Genomic DNA, 16737 nt, shown 5'->3' on the forward strand with positions numbered 1-16737 from the left:
GGCATTTGCTTTCCCAGTAGTTTTTTGGCATCTGAAACTTCCTTTAAAGATCAAGATTTTTCTTTGGTATATACAACAAGGAGTGATCTTGATTAAAGATAATTTAGCAAATGCAATTGGAATGGAGATCTGAAATGTGGCTTTTGTTATCAATGTGAAAGCATACAACACTTGTTCTTTATTGTTATTTTGCTAAATCTATTTTGCGTGTTATCAAAATTGCTCTTAATATTGACACACCTAGGAGTATCAATCAAATGATGGGTGGATGGCTAAGAGGTGTTAGGCAAAAACATATAATGCCATTTTTGTCGAAGTAGCTACTCTATATTAGGCAATATGGCTATATCGAAATGATATCACTTTTAACAAAAAATCAATCACAACTTTTTTGCAGGGTATTTTAAGAAGAACCTATTGACTAAGACAATGGAGTCTGTTGTAGAAGAAGGAGCACGGGAGCGCTATACACGTCATGCCAAAGATTAGAAGTGGTTGTAATGGATATCTTCGGCAAAAATAGATGTCAATTTAGTAATAGACTACATGGTGGCATGATTTGTTACCATGCAGTTTATTTTCATATTCTCATTCTAAAGGTTATATTACTGCAGCAATGATATAATAATGAATCGAGTTGCGTGTATTAAATAATGTAATTACCAGAAACTATTTCCTTTATTAAAAAAAAATAATGGTCAAAGATCGAATTTTTGACTGCCTCCTTTCTGTGGTGAGGAACTTGTGACCGGAGTCCAAGCACTACCCATTCACCTCTGATAATACAAATAATCTTACAGTACATAGCTAGCACCGTATATTCCTCTTCCAACTTGGTTTGTCTTCTGCAGTTTGCCCTCTGCACCTTCAACCAAACACCAACAAAGACCTTGACCTCTCCAAACCAGAAAACAACTGCTGTTGTCCCACCTCAACCGTTGTCTTTTATCCAGATCTCCTATCTGCCAAACACAAAGGCCAGGTTGCGGTTATTGCAAAAGGAGTTATCCAAAATGCTTACCCATCTACATGGACTTGCAAAAAAACTTTGTTAGTACATATAAAAGTAGTATTAACTCACTTAATATTGTCTAATTACATATGATCTTTTGTCTATTAATAAAAATGTATTGTACAATGTACTATACTACACAATTTTGTGCAGACTGATTGGTCTAATTTTTTTTTCAGAAACAACTAGTCCTTTTTGGAGTTTTGTAAAACTACTATGGTTTTGTAAAATACTTTAGTTTCGGAAACCTCAGAGATATTTGGATGTAACAAATATTGTAGTTTTGAAAAGCATAGTATTGCCAAACTATGGTCTTTTTTAGTTTTGGTAACTCCACCCATGATCTCTCTTTTTTTTCTAAACCATATTGTTGCATGACTCTGATTTCTAAATTTGTAGTTTCTCAGAAGCACGACCGAATACTTGGAACTTCCTATAAAAATTTATAAAAGTTCATCTTCTTACTTTATACAAGATTTATACAGTATTTCAAAAGAAGCGTGAAGACTATTGATTGAGGACACGACGCGAGTCCATATGTTAGTGATTTTCAACGCCTCTGAGTACTACAGAGGATCCGATGCATTGATTGGACCCTTCCAATTTCATAACTCTCAGCCGTCACTTTCTCCCCGCTCTGTTGCTGGCTCCTGCAACAGAAACCCAATGTGTAGTAGACCGCAATCAGACACGGTAACACACACCCCACCGGCCACTTGGCCTTAACCAATTCCTTTCCATCAAACCCAATTCTCCATCAATGACATATCTGCCCCCCTGAGGCCCTATTTAACCCCTCGTCTTCCCCCAATTCCAGCCAAAACCTCTCACCCTGCTGAGCCTTCCCTCAATTCCTGCCCCTGGGCACCACACTAGCCTAGACTAGTGCCGAGTTCGCTTGCTCATCCCTGTTCGTGCACGGGAGCAGAGCCAAGAACCGAAAGTTCAGGGCACGTAGAAGACGACGGCCATGAAGTACGTGCTGGTGACCGGAGGGGTGATGAGTGGCCTCGGCAAGGGCGTTACGGCCAGCAGCATCGGCGTCGTGCTCAAGGCCTGCGGCCTCCGCGTCACTACCATCAAGATCGGTAGCCATTCCCTCCTCGGCTTGGTGGCGTTTTTTTCTTTGTTTTTTTTTTTTTTTGGTTTTGGCGTTTCCGCACGAAATTAACCGCCGCGAGCAGAGAATCCAAAAAAAGGACGGATTTTTTGGTGGAAAGGTTGGATTTTTAACCGGGTTTGCGTGACCTCGCTGTGCCCTTTGGCTCGGTTGGAGTCCAGAGCCCAGGCCCGAACTTCTTCCTTTTTGTCGTTACAGTTGTGGAACAAGTGCTATCTTTGGGCAAAGGAAGCAGCATTTCCGAATAACGGGGAGTTGTCTGGGGCGTGCGATGGCCGCGTGGCAACCTCTCGTCTGAATGCGCATGGTTGGTAGTAAAAGGTTCATCCTAGCTGAAACGAAATGGGCTTTTAATTTGGTTGAACTATCATACGAACGGTTTTCTGCAATGCTTGAAGCAAGCTTTTGAACTCGTGTTCTTCAACAAAATTGCCTCAAACGAACGCATTTTACGTTGTTTTCGGCTTTTCGCTATTGTTACATTTCTCTTCCCTGTTCTTGTCCATGAGTTACTTGCTATTTGCTTTCCTTTATTGCCTCGAAGTGTTTCTTTGCCCTTCCCCTCTTTCAGTTTCTTTGAACTAGAGACTGTCACATGAGAGATACCTTTGTTAGTTGGAAGCTTTTACTCATTGTCGTTTTAGCCTTCTAGGCCTGGTTCAGTATCTTAAATCCTGCACTGTTCTACATTACATAGCGTTTATTGGTGATTGTTGGCAAAACTTTTGGGTGCTTTCACATTTTCTTTTGGTAAATTAACTGTTTTACGCTCTCTGTTTTTGTATGTTTGTTACTCGTTGTTTTCTCTAAGAAACGGATATCTGAACTTGGTGTCACAATCTTAGTTCCTTCAAAGAGACGAAATCCTCAGTTGTTTAGGTCAAATTTGCCACCTCATGCATTAAAAATCTTTTGACGAATTTTTCGTACCGTCTCCTGAAGGAAGGTATTAGTTTCGCTATTTGATGAGTGCGCAAGTACAAATTTTAGAAATGATTGAAAATTGCGCCTTTGTTTGTCTCCGAGGTGCTGTGCACCTTTATTGGGTTAAATTGATTGACAGAATGACTCATTTAACCCTGTGGCACATCTGATTGCGCATTCCTTAATTCCGGTGAAGAATTTAGCTGTAAGGTTTCTATACTAGAAGTTGGTGACGGGTTTAAAGAAACCATTTTGTTTTGTTAAGTGAAGATTACTTGCTGCTCTTAATTTCTTATGGTTGTTCACTTGTGACTTCTCATCTGCAGACCCATACCTCAACACTGATGCTGGAACCATGTCTCCTTTCGAGCATGGTGAGGTCTTTGTTTTGGATGATGGTGGAGAGGTAACTAGAAGCTGCTCCAGCATATCCTTTCTGTACCTCTCTTAACAGAAAAATACTGTTGGGATCATCATGGATGGCCGTTGATAGTCTTCAGTTGCTCACCTCTTATGGACATTTTTTCCATGGATTTATCTTGTCACGTAGTTTCATGTTTTTAAAATAAAGAGCTATGTGGCTATAATCTCTTCAGCTAATTGGTCTTTCTTCCTTTTCCTTTTCTTGAAGGTGGACTTGGACCTTGGAAATTATGAACGTTTTCTGGATATCAAATTGACCCGTGACAACAATATAACCACAGGAAAGATCTATCAGGTACTTGGACAGATCAGTCCTGATCCATGTGCAATTAGAACTTGTGTGGAAGATTGTAATATCAAGTCAAAAGCTAAGCTTTATGCTCAACTATTTTTTAAAAAAAGGGGGTAAGGTTGTGTTTGTTTTTTACTTTGACATTAACAAACCCAGCAGCATTCAATGGTATATCTGCAAGTTATTGAGCGTTTGATTGACTGAATGCACATGGAACCCACAAATCTTTATTGAGTCACTTTATGTTTCATCGTAAGATCCACTGTAGTACAATTATGCATGTGCAGAATCATCCGGGCCTCTAGCCTGCCACTGTTGTCGGAAGCGACCGATAAGATTCAATCTGCCACATGGTGGATTAATTGTAGAGTCGATGCTCTGTTGGCTGGTTCTGTCAATTGGTGGATATAGAATCTTTCTTCTACTGACCTCCTGAATTTTGTACAGGATGCAAATATAGACTAGGTAACTAGGCCTGAAACTACAGTTGAAACAAACACCGCTAGCAGTTACTCGTTCTGTTACCATAGTAAGTTAGTAGGATAAAATGTGTTGTGCCTTTTTACTACTGTATCATGTGATCTGTTGATTGAGCACAGTCAACTCTTCTTGGAATTGACACCAACTGTACCTGCTGGTTTCATCTTCTGTAATTTCATATCAGTTCTCTTTCTAATGCTCAAATCAGGCTGTTATTAACAAAGAAAGGAGAGGAGACTACTTGGGAAAAACCGTCCAGGTGTGTCATCAGTATGTGGTGGAGTTTTCATGTGAGAAGAATATTACTGTTGACAGCGGTTACTAAACCTGCATTCATTTTCATTATCAGGTCGTGCCACATATTACAGATGAAATACAAGATTGGATTGAACGTGTTGCAGTGAATCCAGTTGACGGTGAAGAAGGACCTCCTGATGTCTGTGTCATTGAACTTGGCGGCACTATAGGTGAACATAATGATTCTATGTATTGCACAAATAGCAACATTACAAAGTTCAAACGCGTAGTGTAGTTTATCTTTGCTCAATTGTTCCCATAGTTGTGTAAGTATTCCGGTGCAGGGGACAAAATCTTTTCATCGCATAATGACAGTGGCATTCTTGATGCAGGGGATATTGAATCAATGCCTTTCATTGAAGCATTAGGTCAATTTTCATACCGTGTTGGTAAGAAAACAGCAAGTCTTGCCTGAGCATGTCAAATTTCCTTCTGGTGTTGTACTTTTTACAATTTCCTTTTAGCCTCAGTTGATATGCTTGTTCCTGCTCCGTGTTGTAGGTCCTGGAAACTTCTGTCTGGTTCATGTCAGTCTTGTTCCGGTTCTAAATGTAGTTGGTGAACAGGTAAGGTTTACTAGAATGAGAAGTCTAGGAACTTGTGGTTTTCTGTTAGGTACTTTCATGCAAATGACACCTTTTTTTCCATTTACGTAGAAAACTAAGCCTACACAACATAGTGTTAGAGGTCTTAGAGGACTTGGCTTGGCACCGGATGTTTTAGCATGTCGCAGTACTGAGGTACCCTATACAGTCAGCAGTCGTCAATTTTCAGTCCTTCAAAGCCCTCTATTGTTTGTTTCCTTTGGTGCTGAAAATTGCTCTACTCATGGTCATTTCTATGTTTTTGGCAGCCATTAGAAGAACATGTGAAAGCCAAGCTCTCACAATTTTGCCATGTTCCGGTAATGATAATCCTTGCCATTTCAAGGCTATTCTTGAGTTTTTTTTCCTTGCTCTTGTCCTGACAATGCAACTTATGTTGCAGATCTCAAATGTCGTTAGCCTCCGTGACGTGACAAACATTTGGCACATCCCTTTGTTGCTAAGGGTACAGTATTTTTTGACGGAATGTGTACCATACATTCAGAATTCACATCTTCTTTAACTATCTATAATGGAACTTTTTTATAGGATCAGAAGGCCCATGAAGCTATTCTGAAAGTTTTAGACCTTCAGTAGTATGTATTTTTTGCATGATCACAGTAATTTTTTTCATCTCTTATTTGAAGGAGCAATGCTGATGTGTTCATTGTTTTCTTCCGGTAATGTATGCAGTGAAGGGAAAGTACCTCGGGAACCTAAATTGGTGGAGTGGACCGAAAGAGCCACCAAGTTAGACAAATTGAAGACTCCGGTATGATTTATTATTTATTATTCTTCCTATTGTTGCCAGGTGTAGTATTGCCCCTTATGTTTTTGAGCAAATGATTGCTTAAATTGAGCGGTATTGCACAATTAACTTTTCAGGTCAAGATTGCCATGGTTGGAAAATATACTGGCCTGTCGGATTCCTACCTGTCTGTTCTAAAGGTGAAGTTTCTACCAAGTTCAGTTTTACACTTGTACTTGCAATGACGATAAACAAGATTCCTTGTATTTGAATTTGCAGTTGATGACTTGATAGATAGAACACATTTGATTATGTATCAGTGAAAAACATACTAGACCAAAAGACTCACAAGTTATTTTAAGGTCACATTATTTTTTCAGTTCTTCAATCATGAAGGCAGGAGCTCTTCCATTCAATTAAGTGAAAGAAGGGAACAATGTTGATATGGCACTACCTTATAACTGTACTGTAAACATGTGCCGCAGTATACGACATATATGCAACTCTTTAGTATTTTAGTTGAATATGAGAAGAGCTTGAGGATCCGCTTGCAAAGTTTCAGTTTTCTTATATGACGTTATTTTTTTGAAGTTTGTTTAAATTGTAGGATGTAGTTATGCTTGTTGGTTCATTGGAGTTGTGCCAGTGAAAATTCATCCTTCGTGGCAAAACAAAGCTGCACTCCTGAGAATACTACTCTTCCTCTTGACTAAATTAGCGTATTTGGTCTTATTCAGGCTCTTTTACATGCATCAGTAGCTATGGAAAGAAAGCTTGTAGTGGAGTGGGTTCCTTCGTGTGATCTTGAAGACTCTGCAGCAAAAGAGGTAAGTTTATTATGGTCATCAAATAAATTTTATTCCTCAACGGAGCTTCTGATGATGCTTGTTTTGTGTAGACCCCTGAAGCCCATAAAAAAGCATGGAAATTGCTGAAGGTAAGCACACATTAAATCATATGGTGGCATGATGCAATGAAAGCTCTGTACTTCTGTGCAGCCATTTGACAAAATTTCCACCTCAGGGTGCAGATGGTATACTCGTTCCTGGAGGCTTCGGAAATAGGGGAGTTCAGGGAAAAATTATTGCTGCAAAATATGCACGGGAAAACAATGTTCCTTATCTCGGCATTTGCTTGGGAATGCAAATTGCAGTGATTGAGTTTGCCCGTTCAATCATGAAATTACGTAGTGCAAATAGCACAGAATTCGATCCAGCTACAAAATCACCCTGTGTCATTTTCATGCCAGAGGTAGGTTGTGTTCACTATAATACTTGCTAAATACTCCTTATTAACCATTCACTTTGATATGTATACTTTGGACAACACTTCCACAGGGTTCAAAAACCCATATGGGGGCGACAATGAGGCTTGGATCAAGGACAACATATTTCCAAGTCAATGGCTGTAAATCTGCAAAGCTGTAAGAAAATACTTGCACTCCTATTCCTCTTTGTCTTATGTATAACTAGGAAGAGAGGTGTGCTTCGTCGCGCCCGAAGGCCGAGAGAGAGTCAGGGAGAGAGCCGGTGGTGAGCATGTCTAGCTAACCGGTTCCCCGACTTTACTACTCAGTGAGAGAGGTGAGAGAAATATGGAAGGAGGAGGTGGTGAGGATTTTTTGGCTGACGACTGAAGTATGCTGAGGGGACATTGAATTTCTTTAGACTTATACGGGACGGGAGTTGGGATGGAGTGAAGATGCGACAGAAAAGTGGAAGAAAGAGGTGGCGATAATTTTTTTAAGCTGGCGATTAAAGTCATATGTATATATGTGTATGCACGACTGGAGAACAATGGCTACAGCAGGAAACACTAGCTACAGTGACCCAACACAGGAGATACGGTGTTTGACCCGTGTGTACAGTACACTGTTGATTACTTGCCACAGTCGTGCTACAGTAGTTACAATACTCGCCACAGTCTGACCCTTTAGTATATAAGTTATACTGTGCGCTTGATGTGTATTCCAATTTATGTGATGGAAGATAACCGTTGTAAACTTATCTCAGGTACGGCAATGCTAGCTCTATAGACGAAAGACATCGCCACAGATACGAGGTTCGCCTTATTAAATTATCTGATAGCCATATTGAATCTTGTATGTTGCACTGTTTTTTTGTACAACGATGAAAGTTTTTTTTTTCAGGTGAACCCTGAAATGGTCCCAGACTTTGAAGGGGCTGGGCTTTCATTCGTGGGCAAGGATGAAAGTGGAAGACGCATGGAGGTAGACTTGGAATTTTCTTGGGTGTTGTAGACTTAGAAATAGTTGCTAAAAACTTAGTATGAAACTTTCTCCATCACCTAACGAATGATGCTCTTTTGGATGTAGATCATTGAACTACCCTCTCACAAGTTTTTCGTTGGTGCTCAATTCCATCCTGAATTTAAGTCGAGACCAGGAAAGCCGTCTCCACTTTTCTTAGGTAATGCAACTCTACTTTGCAAAAAGACGCCAATGCTCACATCAGTTTTGTTCTGATATCCCCTCAAAATGTGAATTATGTTAGTTGTAAGACAACCTTTATTTTCTGTTCGCTTTTTTGTTAATTTCAAAAAATTTCATATGGTTACATCATGATTAAATGCATTTCCTGAATCTGGCTAAGTGCCTCATCTGAATCAACAGTACGTTGCTGCTGACAGGACTAATAGCAGCAGCATCTGGACAACTAGAACCTTTGCTTCAACGCAGTTGCAACGTTGTCAATCCGAATTCGACAAAAGCATGTATTAACGGTAAAGTTTCAAAACTGAAACTGTACTCGAATGGACATGTGAAGCAGAGTCCATTAAACAGCTTGGTAAACGGGTACTATGCAAATGGCAATGGCATTCCCATCTAGAAGCATAATGCTAAGCGAGGCCTTGATTGATATGTGCTTCTATGGTTTTGCTTGTACCCTTTTTCATCTTTTTGTTTTCTTTTCCTTTTTGGTTTGTATTTGTCTCTGATCAACTGAGAAGGCTAAGGGCCTGTTTGGCAGAGCTTTTCCTGATTCAAATTCTCTAAAAGAATTGATTCTCTGAAGAAGTGATTCTGTGGCTGAAAGTGATTCTTAATGATTCTCTAGGATAAACTCTATGAATTAGGAGAATCAGCGTGGTCAGCTCTTCAGGAGAAGCTATTTTTTTCAGCTCCTCAGCTTCCAGTTCATTTCAGTGAATCAGGAGAAGTGATTCACTCAGGGAGCTAAAGTTAAATTCTGCCGTTTGGCAGAGCTCCTCCAGATTCAGCTCAGAAGCTGAATCTGGAGCTCTGCCAAACGGGCCCTAAGACTCTCAAGCTCCAGCTCCAGCGCCACACGGTTCCGACATTTTAACGAGGAACGTCCTCTGGTTCGTTGAAGCAAATTAGCTACAGGGTGGCCTAGTGTGATGTTTCTTTTTTTAAAGTAAATTTTAAAAACCTATAATTATTTTGATATATGTTGCAGAAAAATATAATTTTTAGTGTCTATTTTAAAAACATATAACTATTTTGACATATATTGCAAAAAAATTATAACTTTCTTACCGTGAGTCCATATGCCATCCTCTATAGTATGTAATATGAGGATTAATTATGGTTCCACCTGTTGACAGAGAATGACAAGTGAACTTATGGTGAAAAAGTTGTCATTTTTTATAACATATGTCAAAATAATTGTAAGTTTTTGAAATAAGCATTAGAAATTGTAGTTTTTTATGATATGTGTCAAAATAATAGTTTTTTAAATTTACTTTTTTTTTCTTGCCTTAAATTAAGGTTGGAAGTCCCTTGGTAGCTTTAGTAGAGCATGGAATCCCAACTATTTGTATATTATGAAAGGTTTCTAAGGACTGAATATATAAATGCTCGGCCTTGATTGCGTTGTTGCATAAGTATGAACCACCTCACTCAAATGAATAGTTCTGATTGAACAGGGCACATTGAAGGCATATATCTTTGAATGAATATATATTTTTGAATGCATGGAAATCGCAAACTGTTAGTGTTCTGTATGCAATGAGTCATTCTCTGTATCTTTTGCATGTACCATTTTTTATTTTTCGTATTTTGTCATTCTTCTGGCAGGCACTTAAGATGGTACTGGAAAAGGAATCTTGGACAATGTCTGCTGAAGGTTCACAGATAATTAGTTTAGCAGGCCTAACTGGTGATGGTGCTGCATTGATCTCTCCTACCGGTAGTAGTTCCATCTTGCCAATAAATTCTTACCGTGGGAATTCTACTACGGCGGCCAATTCAGGAAAGCAAAAGAATGGATTTTCTTCTTGGCTTGAAGGCATATATCTTGCAGTCACAGTACCTAATGTTGGCACAACCACAGCAAGCGAGCATAAGAGTCAATCCTTCTACTCTTACAAACAATAACGAGAGAGGAAGCTAAGAAGAATCTGCAATTCAGATCGAGCTTTGCGAGTAGAGAGAGCGCGAAGAGGACTGTGTACTTTACTTACCAGTAGAAGACCGAGTGTTCGGTGCGGTTGAGCTCACGAATCTAGACTAACAAATGAGACATTCGATCATTTTTATTCTGGTTCGCCACTGCCGCTGCTGCGGTCGGCGCCGCCGATCATCAAGCGGGGGAGGCGGAGAGGATATGTCACGGCGCCAAAAGACTTGCGCCGAAGCTGCATGCGTGCGTTCAGCTCGGACGGAAAACCAAAGTTATGGTAAGAGGTAACCGTCGGATCCATATTGGAGGGTCGAGATTTCGGAAGAGCCTCTCCACCTCAGTAATAGGGTCGAGATTTCGGAAGAGCCTCCGATCTTTTGCATATAGGCCCTTCAATTTTGCCACCTTTACATCTGCCTCGTCCTCCGCTTTGCCTGCTCCCTCCAAATCGCCCGGTGCAGATCTCGCGGCCTCGCGCCACACCGCAGCTTCTACAAGCTTCGCGCCCGCCGCCGCCGCCGCACGCTTCTATTCACGTACGCCTCCGGTTTAATTCGCGGAAGAACCCGGTCGGGTGCGCAGGCTTGGTCGGAAGGAGGAGAGGGGAGGAGAGCAACCGAAGAAGATGATACTGCTCCAGTCCCCGTCGAGGTTTCTGCTCCAGATCCTGCAGGAATGCGTCATCAGGTGCGTCGCTCGCCGAGGCCCTTCTTCCGCGTAGAGAGATCAGAACGGCTGCCTCCATTTCATGGCAAACTGCGGTGTCGTTGCTGTGCAGCGGCGAGAAGGGCGTGGACATCGACTGCCACACGGTGGAGTTCGACGACGTGCGGTATCACATCCAGGTGAATGCCGTCTTCGTAAGGAAATCAGGATTTCCGTTACTGTGTGTCATTCATGACTTGTGCTACCCGAATTAAGACCGCCAAGGTTTTGGTTTCCCACAATTTGGACGTTGGTTGAACCTCTAGTGCCCAGTTTGGTGCATGTCATCTGACAATTCGTTCAGTTTTAACCTCAGATTGCCTATTTTGCTCATGAAAACAAATGATTGCACGGGGTAATTTGAAACTAAGAAGCTGTTACCATACTCTTTTCTTCTTTCATATAATGAGTTATGAAAAGATTAAAAACTAATCATGTAAGTAATATTAAACTCTTAGTCGCACAAGTAAAGATTTCTTTGGTGTGTTGTAGTATGATAAATTTGGACTTGCTGGTCTTCAACCACACTACATATTGAGCTGAAAGTATGATCAAATTCATACATTGATATTGTTCTGTTTTGAGCAGGTTTGCATCACATTCTATTGATTCCCATTTTGTATAACAGCTCATCCTGTGGGCAGAATCTGCATTTCACCGAATAAACCTTGAATATTGTTCTTTTTTTCTTCTTATATTCATTAACTGAAATCAATGTGCACGTTATTCTGTTGTGCACGCATTAGGTATTATGATCAATTATCAGCTACTTCAATTTCAATATATTAATCATAATGAGCTGAGACTTTGATTTCAGTTCTCGATGAGGAATCCAAAGGTAGTGGTGCTGTCAGTGGCATTGCCTCTCCCACCTCCTGAGGCGATTCTGTATGATGGGCTTCCACTTGGTGCCATTGAGGCTATAAAGGCAGTGTATGGGCCAGTCGTGCAAATTCTTGACCCTCCAAAGGATGGCTTTGATTTCACAATGAAGATAAACTTGACAAAGCTTCCGCCAGATGAAGGTTCTAGAGTTCCTGTTCCAAGGTTATAGTTATTTTGTTGTCCTGCATGATCAAACTGGCTGATGATTCCATGTATCTTTAGATGTTTCCCATAGGCAGAATTCAGTTTGGTGTAACATTTCCAAGGTTATAGTTGTCTTGTCGAACTACATGATTAAATTGTCTGATAATTCTGTGTATCTTTAGAGGTCATCCATAGGCAAAGTTTCATTTGTGTTACCAGATAGTTGGAAATGTATTCATCTGTATATGAGTAGATGCTTTAGGTACCACAGGGGTATAGAAATATGTCAGAGATGGAATGTGATGCAGTTAGTTGCCTAGGATGAGTTAAGCGTGTTTTGACTAGATCAAATTAACTGTTAGCTCTGTGAAAGAAAAAGGCAACTAAGAACTCCAGAAATATAAGTATTCAAGTTCTTTGGTGTTTTGTTTATACATGCTCATTACTGCATCCGAGGTATTGAGTACACCATCCTAACAGAGTAAACTTGTTTGCATATGTTTCCTGATTTCATTCTAGTGATGGCAAGTTTCTTTGTTCATTTGTTATTCTCGATTTTTGCCATATAGTTTGTTAAGTCGTAAACTAAGATATTTTTGTGTATTGAGTAGAAAAGTGGAATCGCACTGCTGAAGGCTTATGGTTTTTCTCCAGACCATCATACTTTCCTTTTTGCTGATGATGTCCATTCATTACATCTGTGTGATATGGATGTGAGGAGTTCTCATATTTCTCTTTTCTTCAATCACATTCAAAAAATTTCCTTTAAAACTGTGCACTTCTTCTGAATGTAGAAGTTGGTCAGAGAGTGCTTGTTCTGTTCATTATTCATTTAGGATAAGCCTGTCCAAGTGATTGACATCTACTGATAAGTGATCCTTTTCCATGTTAAGTCATACTCTCCTCTGTATTTGTAGTTTCTAACCATATATTTCTTTATTATATTTCCAGAGCAAAGGAATGCTGTCTTGACACAAATTGCATCTGTTAGAGAGGTTGTGCTCGGTGCACCACTGAAGCTTCTGCTGAAGCATCTAGCCTTGAAGGCAGTAGCTCCTAATGTTGAGAAGCTTGTTGCACTTGTTCACCGTCCTAATGAATCATTTTTCCTTGCTCCCCAGGTATACCTTTAAGAACAGCCATATGTATCATGCAAGTAACACCTAGGTGCTTTATTTGATATATCAGTCTAGATCAATCTATGAACAAGAAATTTACAATACTTATTAATTTGATGTTTACAGTCAATTCTAAATTTACTGATGCATTTATTTTGTTGTTTGGAACAAATGGGATTAATCATTGTCTCTCCAGGCAGATAAAGTCACAGTTGTGTACCCAATGAGATTTCAGGACTCCATTGATATTGTTTTAGCAACTTCTTTCCTGCAGGTACTTTGGCTGATTCCTTCTATCTCTTTTATCGCTTCCTGGCCTATTGTTCTTCATGACCTTTTGTGTTTCATCTGTATCATATCAGCTACATTTAACTAAAGATTAATGCTAACCTTTTCAGAATTGCTACCATTCAAGGTGTAATGTATATATGCAGTAACCTTAATGAGTTTCCTAAGCTCAAATGGAACTTTTTTTGGTTGAAACAACTATCCTTCCAAAAGCCCTTTTTCTATGACACAATCCAATGGGGACACTTTGTTTATTCCTTTTTTCTTGTTAAATTTAGGAATTTGTGGAGGCAAGGCGAATTGCTGCACTTAATAATGCTCCTTCCTGTATGTGGTCTCCAGCACCTCCTCTTGAGTTAAAAGGAGTACCTGTTGATGCACTGAATGCAAATGCTGGCTTTGTTACTTTTGGTAATTTGCACTTTTTTCCTCTTATCTTTTGTTCTTCCATGGTACTCATTTGTCTCACAGACTTTTCATTTACACAGTTGTTTTCCCTCGGCATGTTGATGGTAAAAAGCTAGACAAAACAGTTTGGAGTTTGTTGACATTTCATGCTTATGTAAGCTATCATGTGAAGGTAAGATCCATTTTTTTAGCTGGTTTCATATTTTATTGATGTAGAGTTACTGGGTTACTTCCAGCAGGTTTCCTGGAACATCTGGGAATCAACCAATGGTAGTGAATTTGCACATTTCATGTGAATGACTGATTTGACTGCCAGGAACTGAGAACTGTTTGACTCACAACACGGTTGTGTCCTATTCTTAGTAATATGAGGTGTTGTTTTTAAAAATAACTCAAGTCGACCGAAGGAAGGATACACACAGCTGTGTCTTGACCAGGTTCTTGCTAAAAAAGAACGGCAGGTTGTTTTACTAAGTCCAGGGGTTTAGGTATACTATCAGGAATCACTGTTACAGAGGGTGGCAGAGCCAGGTTATTTTGGGATGTAGAGAGTTTTCACCACCTATACTTCCAAGCCTTTGAGTAAGAACCATAAAGCAGCTAATAGCTGCAGCAACCAAAAAAAGCTTCTTTGATCCCCTACTTGTCACCAGGGGAGGGGCGGAGCTAGGATTTAGACGGGGGAGCGGATGACAACCTAAAATGAAATACTACCGCTTAGGCGGCGTCTAAAACCTTGACGCCCATCCTGCCTGCCTAACTTGCAATTAGGTGGTAGGTGTCATCCCGTTGCACAACTAGAGTCTAGTGCATGATTGCCGCCTAGCCATTTAATTTGTGATTATGTGCTAGACATCACCTTTTTGAACTAGTACCTAGCGCCTTCTCGAACTAATGGCTTAATGGGCGAACAGATGCGTACGTAACAGGCTAACAGCGAGACTTCTGGCTGCCCGATGGGCAAAAAGGCCTCAAAATGGTCTTAATGGACTGAGAAATCAACAGATACTTTCATAGCAAGGGCCCATACAACAGGTAAGTAGGTGACATGCATAAGGGGGTTTTCTCTGAAAAAACAATATCGTTGTGCCCCCACCCTCTCTGCCCCTACTTGTCACTGCCAAGGTTGAGTGGCCATATAACCTCACTCACTATTGCCTCCGCCCCTAATTGCGGACAACCATCTTGGAATTAAACAGGATTGGTTTCCTTAACCCTACTTAGCAATCTGCATGCCTCCATAGTTGAATGGTTATTTGATATCCATAACCTTTCTGCAATTTGCTAGTGCTTGGCTGCTTGCCAGTAAACATGAGTTCTTTATGTACCTTGACTACGGTTAGCTTAAAATAAGTGTTTCTATGTACATCTTATATCAAGGTGGTTGCCCAATAGCGTTTAGTCCTTATTCTGACGACCCCATCTTGCATTATTTCCGAGATACATAGGAGCACCTAGCATACCTTTTTAGGCATCAAACGATATATATCATTTTTTATAACAAAACCCGTTCCTCCTCTCTTTTTTTGTCTTGATCTTATTTGCTTTGGGAAGCAATTCCGCTCCTGAACATAGTAACTATTAGTCTCCTATGAACTTTTTAGGATTTAGTTTACACTTCAAGTTAACAGCTGTCACTTGATAATTATGCAAGTTCTCAACTGCTACTATTTCTTGTAGTGTTCCGAAGGATTCATGCATACCAGGATGAGGCGTAGGGTTGAGTCGCTGATTCAGGTAGATTCAAATATACTTTTGTTGTATCAGGGCATTCTATAGATCTATTAAATACTTTATTCAATCTCTTAGTAACCTTTCACAGTTCATTCATAATTCTTTAGTGCCCTTTCAGGTTGAGTAGGTTTAGTAACAGGTGCTAGTTTAATGTCGTTGAACAGTGTTCAGTTGGTTACAACTTAAACATGAAATGCCACATAAATGGAAGCTTGTAATAATTCATTGATAGTTGTTGGGTAAATACCATATGAGGTCTGATGGCAGCTACTCAAAAGGGGCAGGAGAGAAGACTGTTGGCTTACTTCGCTGACTCTTGCTTTAATCAAACCAAGATACAAGTCCCCCACTTACAGAGATGGTGTCTCTGCTGGATGTATCCAGATAACTATGAAACAAAATAACTAGGAAATAAATTAATTGGAAATAAACTATTTGAGATCCTGCAATCATAGTAACTGCTACAGCACCATGCAGTTTACTGCCCACCATGTTTTCGGTTTTCCTGACCTGCTTGACACTGCAGGCTTTGGACCGAGCAAAATCTGACGCGGAGAAGCTGAAGAAGTTGGTGCATGGTGGATCTTTGAAAAGACTGGTTTGTGCTTTGTGCAAGTAGGTAGCACTCGTGCATAGCCCATCTCTTCTATCTCTGATTCGTGCTATCCTTGCAAAGCCTGAAGAATGAAGGGAACTCGCATTTCTGAAGGCTGTACCTCAAATATCTTGATGGATGATGTTGAACCGTCCATGACGGATCTGTTTGTACTGCTTGGTAGATGACATCCATTCAGTTGCGGGAAGCACAGGCTGGAAATGAGTCAGACAAAAATAGAATCGTGTTTTGGGAGGATATTTGTATCCACGGTGGGAAGTTGATAAGACAAAGGTGCAAAGTGGCCTCTGTAAATCGTCAAGCAGAAATCTTTGATCTATTCATCAAATTTTCCTTTTACAACGTCACTTGCGCCGTTCAGCTGCTGCTGCCCATCTCACTGGAAGTAGCATATAAATAGCTGAGATGTGGCGTGAGGTGGGCGGCATCGAACGCGTGGCCTAGGGACCTGGTGCCACGTGAGTGGCGCTACCTCAGCGGAGCCGGCTTCTACTGTTACAGGTGCTGATATGAACTCTGAGCGCTCGCAAATGAGCTCCAACGGAATCAGCTTCCACTGAGCTGCCCATCTCAC

The 16737-nt window shown here is 40.4% G+C and overlaps 2 protein-coding genes across 8 annotated transcripts; both read left to right on the plus strand.

Annotated features, from left to right (window-relative positions):
• Positions 1-1806: 1806 nt before the first annotated feature.
• On the plus strand, positions 1807-10080 carry LOC133908389 (uncharacterized). Of its 3 annotated transcripts, XM_062350387.1 has the most exons (22): positions 1808-2100; positions 3383-3462; positions 3688-3774; positions 4460-4510; positions 4601-4718; positions 4833-4937; positions 5050-5114; positions 5205-5288; positions 5402-5452; positions 5536-5598; positions 5682-5728; positions 5826-5904; positions 6018-6080; positions 6618-6707; positions 6779-6817; positions 6904-7131; positions 7218-7303; positions 7893-7941; positions 8030-8110; positions 8216-8309; positions 8530-8622; positions 9941-10080. In XM_062350387.1, the coding sequence occupies exons 1-22, from the start codon at positions 1983-1985 to the stop codon at positions 9946-9948; spliced, it is 1779 nt and encodes a 592-aa protein (XP_062206371.1). In that variant the 5' UTR covers positions 1808-1982; the 3' UTR covers positions 9949-10080. The 3 variants fall into 3 exon arrangements, with proteins under 3 accessions (XP_062206372.1, XP_062206371.1, XP_062206370.1); XM_062350388.1 differs by lacking the exon at positions 8530-8622 and having other exon boundaries at positions 1807-2100; positions 9941-10064; XM_062350386.1 differs by lacking the exon at positions 9941-10080 and having other exon boundaries at positions 1811-2100; positions 4881-4937; positions 8530-8880.
• A 729-nt stretch (positions 10081-10809) lies between these two features.
• Positions 10810-16505, plus strand: LOC133908390 (actin-related protein 2/3 complex subunit 2A-like). Of its 5 annotated transcripts, none has more exons than XR_009908201.1 (10): positions 10810-10952; positions 11044-11110; positions 11788-11995; positions 12951-13120; positions 13314-13391; positions 13684-13816; positions 13894-13985; positions 14728-14848; positions 15494-15550; positions 16074-16160. XR_009908201.1 is itself a non-coding variant. In XM_062350389.1 (10 exons), the coding sequence occupies exons 1-10, from the start codon at positions 10891-10893 to the stop codon at positions 16328-16330; spliced, it is 960 nt and encodes a 319-aa protein (XP_062206373.1). In that variant the 5' UTR covers positions 10810-10890; the 3' UTR covers positions 16331-16505. The 5 variants fall into 5 exon arrangements, 4 of the variants coding, with proteins under 4 accessions (XP_062206373.1, XP_062206374.1, XP_062206375.1 ...); XM_062350389.1 differs by lacking the exon at positions 14728-14848 and adding an exon at positions 16327-16505 and having other exon boundaries at positions 16074-16162; XM_062350390.1 differs by lacking the exon at positions 14728-14848 and adding an exon at positions 16224-16505 and having other exon boundaries at positions 16074-16145.
• The last annotated feature ends 232 nt before the right edge of the window (positions 16506-16737 follow it).

This window comes from Phragmites australis, chromosome 2 (assembly GCF_958298935.1).
Source record: "Phragmites australis chromosome 2, lpPhrAust1.1, whole genome shotgun sequence".
In the NCBI taxonomy this organism is placed as follows: domain Eukaryota; kingdom Viridiplantae; phylum Streptophyta; class Magnoliopsida; order Poales; family Poaceae; genus Phragmites; species Phragmites australis.